Source organism: Saccoglossus kowalevskii, chromosome 13 (genome assembly GCF_978046115.1).
Source record: "Saccoglossus kowalevskii chromosome 13, keSacKowa6.1, whole genome shotgun sequence".
Lineage (NCBI taxonomy): Eukaryota > Metazoa > Hemichordata > Enteropneusta > Harrimaniidae > Saccoglossus > Saccoglossus kowalevskii.
The window spans coordinates 14,832,096-14,840,887 of NC_140653.1; the positions used below are offsets into that span (position 1 = coordinate 14,832,096).

Sequence of the window (8,792 nt, forward strand, 5' to 3'; positions counted from 1 at the left end):
GTAGACGGTGTGATATACGATTTGAATGAGCACAGTGAATGGAAACACTGTTATCGTGGCTGGTGAGCGCATGTTATTTTGCCCCCAGTAAAAAGAATGCAGGGGGTCTTAAGACTACAGAGCGCTGCTTGGCGGGTGACCTAATAGGTGCAGCGAGAGAGCCACCGAACAATCTTCACAAATTACCACAGACGAGGCGCGAAACCTATTAAGCGTGAGCTTTAGACCCTCGAGGTGCAGTGGCATCAGCAAATTAAACGAAATTCGGGCAAAAGTATATAAAGCTCGTCTCTTGGATGCCGCACCTTGGCCATTAATATTATCACAAATATTGCGACAATTCGAAAAGAAAGTCGCTCTTCGTTTCGATGATGTAGCCTCGTTTTACAGTGATATTGACATCGTATCAGATTTCTATTTTTGTTAGTATCGTTATATATACAGCAGTGTACAATCTATAAAGGTTATATGTATTTATTTGTGTTTTTTTGAGAGAATGGCTATGTCAGTATTGATATGACACTCAAAATAACATAATATTTATGTATGGTCACGAAAAAAACAAGTTGAAATAGCGCAAAATGTCCGCTGCAAATTCACAAACGAAATGAAGTCAACTCCTTATTTTCCGTGGAAGATTTCCCAAAGTTAATTGCAGCGTTTGAGGCTATAAAGTAGTATTACCTTTCACTTTATATCACGAATATATTTTTTTTCCGTTCATGAATTATAAATTTACCCAGGCATAACGTTCACTCGTAGAATATAATGTTTCTTTGCGCAAGGCAGTCTCATTAAGATCATATAGAAGTAACCAACTGATTTCACAAATCAGCTGGTCGAATCGAAAACAAAAATAGTCAGTATGTCCGTCTTTAATTATCAGTTGATATCGAAATGCTCTTCTATATATGCTTTTTGACTTGTTCAGCGAAAGAGTCAACTCTTGTCACGAAATTGTTTTTTTTTTGTTCAATAATTATTATCAAATCATATAGTCTATGGTCACAAATTAACAGAAACGTTTTAGAAAAAAAAATATTGGCGGAAATATTATGGTATTCTGGAGGGGGTGAATAATGTGCAGCGCACTGTGTTGTTGGCTGAGAATAATACAAAATATTTCTAATAATTCTGATTCCAAATTATGTTATCTCTTTCCGCTCATATCAATTGCGGATATATTTATAATCCCTCGGCTCCCATTCTCTGGTAATTTAATGTATTATCAGAATTCTGAATCTTGTACTATCAATCTTTACTCATCAACGCATTACACACGTACTATGTTTTTTTCCCTTCCTATTGTTGCTTTTTAATATTCACGACCATTCATGATCACGTGACGCTACACGCCGATGGTACTCTTGAGTTCTGTAAATTCACCGTAAACAAACTTGAATATTCATCGCAAATACAAATACGCACAGCGAGTTCAATGCTGAATTCAAGTTTAGAGCCACAATTTTACACATTTGTATAAATTTTGATATTTCTTATTCTTTTGATTTTTCGTGACTAAACGAGATCCCATGAGAAAGAAACACATCTGCAGTCCCCATATTTTTGAATTAATGGTAATGTACAACATGTTTATAATGTAATCTATTCGGATAGAACGTCATTGTAAAATACTTTATTTTAGCTGGAATTAATTTTCGCTGAAATGCGTTACTGTGTGTTTCTTTTATGATGGAATTTATTTTCTACTGATTATGATGAGTGGAATATAAAATATAGGAAAAATTGTATATTTACTAGATTTTGTTTTCACTGAATCATCCCTTTAGTGAAAATAGCGAAAATAAAGTATTTCACAGTATCTCAGCAAATACAAATGACCGCCATTGGCATAGTAATAAACTTTCCGTTTTCCGTACTAATGCCTCAAAGCGTTGTTTTCACTCACATGTCGGTATAAACAACACTCACAATGGTAAACTCAAAAACTCTTTTTATCTAATCTGCTTTGAACTATGACGTTTTCTATTCTATTCTATTCTATTCTATTCTATTCTATTCTATTCTATTCTATTCTATTCTATTCTATTCTATTCTATTCTATTCTATTCTATTCTATTCTATTCTATTCTTTTTCCACACTTGAAATCCGCGTAGCAACTATCTCGAAAAGACAGTCTATCTACATCCGGGTTCTACTGGTTTTTACAGTAATATTGCAACAATAAGTAGAGCCGCGGGAAATCGACTTGTGTTAGATGGAAATAGTCACGTGACTGTCATATTAAAGGAAATTTCATAATTAGAGAGGAAGAAGCCTATCACGGAGAGCAAGGTAATACGATACATCCGCCACATAAGCAATCATCTGCTTCAATTCACTTTTATATAATTTTACATGTAACGTGCAAAGATGTTCCATAATTCACGACGTCCCCCCTTGTCTGAATAATTCACGGTATAAATGAGGACACACCATTGTATTTTAAGGGAGGGCGGCTGTTTTTTGTTCTCATCTTGTACTGGTATAATCATATAATAGCAATACATACATAGTCTGTATTATAGCTAGTATTATACAAATATCGCTATACAGTTAAATAAAAAAAATACACACAGCCACGGAGATAAAGCATTCAATTTCCGGTCTGACGTTCGTCATTTCCTGTCCCGGAATTTCTCCCCTCCATCCTTCTCTCGGCATAGAACAATGGCAATCACGATGTGCGTTGCTGAGGTATTATATAATTAGCGCTCTCGGGTCAAAGGTCGACATCGTTCTTAAGGAAATATACAGACGATGCTATCTGCAATAATCATGACTAATCATAAAATAGATATGTACATATCAATCCTCTTAAATCATATCTCTACTCGTGTTTTGTTATGTGTAATTTTATTTTTCGTTTTTTTTTCTCCCTTTTTTGGTATTTTCTTTTCGGGAGGCGGAAGGGGGAATTATATCTACTGTGATTCATAAAGCGGTAGAGAGATACAGTATTGATGTACGTATTAAAACACTTGAAGAAATATTAGTTTCTGTGATGTACGGTTTATATGTACATATATTGGCTCCGTCTCAGATGCCGTATCAGATGGCATGTCCTTGAAATGTCGGGGCATATTGCAAATATTTTTTTGAACCTTCCCAAAAGACGCAATGTATTGTCCTCGGATTTTACAGGTATACTTAACACGTTCTGCCACACATCCAAGTTTTCGTTGTTAATAGCTTCAAGGCGTAGCATTACTTAACGTGGCGCGTACTTAGCATGGAATATTAAGATAATGGCCAATATTTCTAGCATGATAATACGAGCGTGAGTTCTAATTTGCAATATTCGAGCACTGAGTCGGTCGTTTGGTAGGGTTTTGAAAGTTGCTAAATGTCGTGGTGGATTTTTCCAAACACGTGTGAATTTGGTTTGCGATATGCATGCATATGATATGATAATAGTGCAGTAATGCGTGAACAGTGTGTATTAAATTATATGGCTAACATTTTAAAAGAAATAGCGATATATTTATTTTGTAATATCGGCAAAGTGAAGCAATAATTCTCACGATACAAATGTCGTATAAGTGAAGAAGTGGCGACAACATGCGCCTTGAAACTTACTTTTAATTAAATTTCGTGTTCTCAAGAGTTCATTCAGTGTATATGAAACAGCTACGTTGATTTCAAAACCGATTTAATTTATCTGACATGTGTAGCCTTGTACCAGTCGGTCTAATTATCAAACATATATATTATACACTGTTATAACCAAAATATGATTAAGAACTCAGCATCACAATTTTGGTCACCATAGTGCCCGGCTATTCAAAACATTTGAGATCACTTAGAGAATAGATATGGCGGAGAAGAGAAAATACAATGAAAAAAAAAAAAACATTACATTAAAAATGTTTTTTTTTTTTATTTCAACAATTGTCGATTTTTAATAAATTTACGTTTCAGTTTATTACATGATGTAATGAAGAAACCTGTGTACCAATAAATGAATCAGCACGGGTTACATTAATATCAAATACAACCCCCCGCGGCCACCGCACCACTTATTTGCCGGAATTAACGAGAAATTACATATGGAGAGCGACTTCATTAAGTCAACTTTCCGTTTCAATTTAAACATTCAGCTTCTCGTACCGGTAAACGATCTTTGAGGTTCCTTGCCTCTTCTTCTGTTTGCCTCTTGCATCGTTGTAGAGTCATTCTTATTTGCTTGTTTGCGTTAATTGCTTGTGATGCATGCTAGCGACAAAAAGACGTCACGCAATTAGCAGCGGTCTATGCCTGGAAATATGGATCGGAAAGCTGCGCTGTCTGATGCGATGGGATAACATGCAATATTAACAATGGAAATATGGTTTGCGAGAGGGCAGTGACGGGGTCGGAAACGTGCCGCATGTGAGGCCGTGAAATATTCATGAGTCTCGGCAAGCTTCAGACCATCATAACTTGAGAGTCATTCAAGCGCCGAAGCAAAATTGAAACGATGCAATAGAAGGGTGTGTTGAAGAAAAAAATAATATCATTTCAACGTCGAGTGTTTTTTTTAAAGAAATAAAAATAGCATTACGATAATTGTAAAAATATGGAAACTGATTAAGATATTAATACACTGAATTGCTGACTGAGAAGATACGATTTTGTTCACGCTGAAATTACCACGAAAGGATCAAGATAATACGGTGTTGAAAAGTTCGTTTTATGTAATCCCGTCTTCGAAATATATATATCAAATTGATGAGAGATGGAAATCGGTGTAGCGGAAAAGAAAATAAAACACCTAAAAAAAAATGAATCTCTAAAAAATCGTTAGTTCGCTGTAATTGCCATCTCCTTTCTGGCGTGAAAAAAAATCGTACAATTTTTTTTTGGAAAAATAGGAATTCTCACAAATCTAGAACATATACAATACCCAACAAGAAGGGAACAATGCACAAATTCATTAATACAAATGTCACAAAGGCACCCTTTGAAGGCAGTTATTCGATCCAGTTCCATGCTTTACAATAAGATCATACCTACAAGAAGCGAATATGATTGTTATTGTTTAGCAAGATCTTTCATAAAAATGGCTACCGTTTCCAGACCAAGAAACATCAGAAACTTCTTTCGCGACATGCCCAGGGGGGATTTACTACCAGCCACTTTTCGATGATTATACACCTTTGACGACGTCAGGGTTTCCATGGAAACTGTCTCCATATCTTCATCATCAGTGTAGTGCGGTAACGCTATAGTTGTTTGATTCACATGTTTGTGTGTGATTCCTGACTGGTGCTCTTTGCCGACCCAGCGAAGGACGTTATGGACGGTGGCGGAGCGTGGTTGATTTAGTCCTCTGTGGGATCCCTTTTTCCCACGATGACTTTCCTTCATAAGTTTCTTCCGCTGTCGCGACGAGAGAGTCAAAGGGCTGCTAAAAGCCGAGTTCCGCTTTCCGGTTAATTTTAACAGGTTAGCTGTCTGATTTAGACTGTGATGTGGCGGCTGGCAGCCGTTTCTGATACGATTGAACCCCGAATGTATTAGATCTGATTCCTCCCCCTTGTCGATCCTCTCACTGCCAACTTGAAAAGATCGATTCATCCAAAATAAATCTCCCTCCAACCCAATTAACTTTTCCCCGTGTTCTAAGCCAGGGAAGCGGCTGTTAGTTGTTTCGTCCTCTTCGCCGCAGCCAGTTTCATCCTTATCGCCCTCTGTAGGAGAACATTTTCCATGCATTCCAAAGCCATTAATTTTTGTAATACATTCTGAATCCTGGGCCTGGTCATCGACACAATCACCTGTGTTTGAATTCGACCCCGTAACAACCCTGTTGTTTGACAAATCGAATCGGTTCGGCGTCCACGTAAAGCCGTTAGGTTCCAGCGACGTCTGGTGGCTTATGTTACCATTTCTTAGCGACGCCGGGCCGAAATTCGCCGAAAACTGTAGATACGACTGCATAAATAAATATTCATACCACGACATAGCTGACATTTGTGGAATACATCCCATACCTGTAGCAAACTTCTCGGAGATATCCAGGAAGTCGGCTCCAGGTGCCCGCGGCAAAGCGGCGTCGAAGTTCATTGAGCGTGTGTCCGTGGCACCCCCTGGCGGAAAACTAGGCGATCTCAGACGTACGTCTAAATCACTGAGTGTGTGTTCGTACGGTGTAATGAGAGAATCTTTAGGGAACGTGAACAAGGCTTCGTTGGGAGAATCGTTCATCTCACAACTCAATGAGGCGAAGTGATTACCATCTGTTTGCGGTGGGGAGGAAATTCCCATTCTCTCTCCCTTGCCAGCGCCGCTCCAGCGATGACTCTCCAGACATCTGACGCTGCTGCTAGTGGACGCTCCAGACGACGATGACGACGGTGACGCCGACGACGACGATGATGACGATCCAGGCGGCGAGGAAATTTCCGTGGAAGCATATACAATGGCGTCCATTGCTGAAAAAGCTTCAATGTTGTTACGTTGACTTAAAACTTGTGATGACATCGGTGTATGTATGTTTTTGCTTCACCCTTTTTTGAGGGGGGTGACTTAAGGAGAGATTCTAGATGAAAGTCCTCAGATAGAGCCGAGCACGTGCAAACGTGTGTGAGTAGCTTTCTCCATATTTAAACTGGTACAATGCCCGTTACCATTGTGTATTCGCATCACACTCAGTCAAGCGCTCTCCATACAGTGTCGAAGCAAATTTAGAAGCAGTTATCGAGATTTTCTATTCTTCCTCTTGTGTAGTCTCGACTGTAGTACAGCGTTCATAATATGTCGACGGTAATAACCCGTCTTCGCGTTCGCAATGCCGTTGCCACGGAAACCAGGAAGCTGGCAGCTACCGGGAAAACTTCCAATTCCAGTCAGCGGGATACAAAAACCTTAGAAAGAGAACGGGAAATACTATTTTAAGAAATCAAGCTAAAAGGGGGATGGGTTTGTCGTAATCCGGATTTAGTCGTGCAATGAATAGCGGTTTATGGAAAGCCGCAGATTTGAAATACATCACGTGAATGTTGTACAACAAATCATTGTAATAATTCTAATGGTGCTCGAGTCGACAAATCGAAACGAAATTTCCAGCTTCCTCATCAAGGCTGCCCATTCATGAAGAGCATCCGTCTAAACATATACACGTTTGTATATGATTTAATTCGAAAACGGAAAACGGCGCAGAGAGAAACGTACAATAGCCGATTAATTGGCAACAGACGCTATTAGAGCGATGCGCCGTTTGCCTTAAAAGGTGTCTCACGACAACAGGTTTGTTATTATAAAAATCAGTGCTATTATCGGCAGTAAACTATCAAGCGATGTTTCGCATACACAAGAGGCCCCTTCAACAAACGTACTACCGACCCTCTGTATCATCGTTGTGTTATAATATTGGGCAATATGCACACGTCCGTCGTTTCACGCCTACCTACCTGCCCACACAGTCAGGTGGGGGATCGGTGTCCCCGATATACATATACTATCTATGGATGATTTATTGTAGTCATATATCTGTATTAGAAAGCATGACCGTTTCAAAGTAAATACAATTAGAAGAAAAAATAAATGAAACAAAACCAACCTGTATTATAGCAGGATTTCCCCTTAACGATAAGAACGGGGTTGCTTGTATAAATATCTCGCAGATGGCATGAGATTGTGAAATTGGTACAGTTGTCCTCTGTCTCCCAGACAATCTTCAGACTGGCATTGTCACTCGTCGCATCTATTCCGCCACTAGGTCCCGCAATGTAATTCGCTAGCCTCTCCCGTGAATCTGAGCACAGAGAAGACGCAACGATTACGCAGTGGCGTCGCCGGGCGCTCTGATGATCCTCTGCACGGGCGAGCTCTAGACGCGTGTGTGAAATGTGTATATGTGTGGTTGGTATTATCAGTAGTTGATCAAAGATATCCCCAAATCGTTTTCAATTTATATTACCTGTCAGTCGGTGATACCTGACACCAAACGGATATGATGTATAGCCAAATATGAAACTGATTGACCTCCTCTGAAGGTAGTGCCGTTGTAAGGATTGATTTGATGGTTGGGCGTACTATGTAGCGTTGGATGATGATGATGATGATGATGATAGCAGAAACCCTATCTCTGCTTGCCAAGACGCGGAGAATCTGCGTACAATTTACAGTCGGGTGAAAACACCCGTCCTCTTTCGCTCGTGATCGTTTTTCCTGGGAAGACGATTCCGCCTCAGGGAGTTCAACTACACAATGCAAAAGAAGAAGCTCCTACGCGTCGCATCATAAGAAACGTCTCACGGAGTATTAATAACAGAAAAGTGGGAGACATTTTTTTTTTCTTTTTTTTTTTTTTTAATTTTTCAATGTCTTGACATTTCCTGCGGGTGCACGATGCTGTCTTGGCTCTTGGGCTTCTAATAATGAGCCTATTATTTTGGAGATGGGTGGGCTCGCGATGAAATAGTTAAACTTCGTCTGAACAGTAATATAGAACAGCAGACAAGTGTTCAATAATACAATGCCGTAAAATCATATCTTCCTTTGTACACGATGCCATTCACGTAGATACATATCAATACAATGGTAATGATGATCTGAGAAAATCGTCAAATTGTTACAAAATAAACTCTCTTTTTTTTTTAATTAATTGTTTCTTTAGATTTCGAATATTGTATATCGCTAATTAAAGAAGCCCGTTCAGGTCGCTGTCAACCCCAAGGCGGTTAGTTAATTGTATAGATCTGGCAAACACTATTGTAAAGTTTGCTTTGTATCCGAGTTCATTCACGGTATAATAGGTGTGTACTGGAACTGTCAGTTTCAGCATGAAAATACAACAAGTTAATAT

The 8,792-nt window shown here is 39.0% G+C and overlaps 1 protein-coding gene across 1 annotated transcript; it reads right to left on the reverse strand.

Annotated features, from left to right (window-relative positions):
* Positions 1-3,899: 3,899 nt before the first annotated feature.
* On the reverse strand, positions 3,900-6,466 carry LOC146735029 (uncharacterized). Its single transcript, XM_085506732.1, has one exon. It carries the CDS (start codon positions 6,464-6,466, stop codon positions 5,015-5,017), a length of 1,452 nt encoding a protein of 483 aa, XP_085362858.1. The 3' UTR covers positions 3,900-5,014.
* Between the last annotated feature and the right edge of the window lie 2,326 nt (positions 6,467-8,792).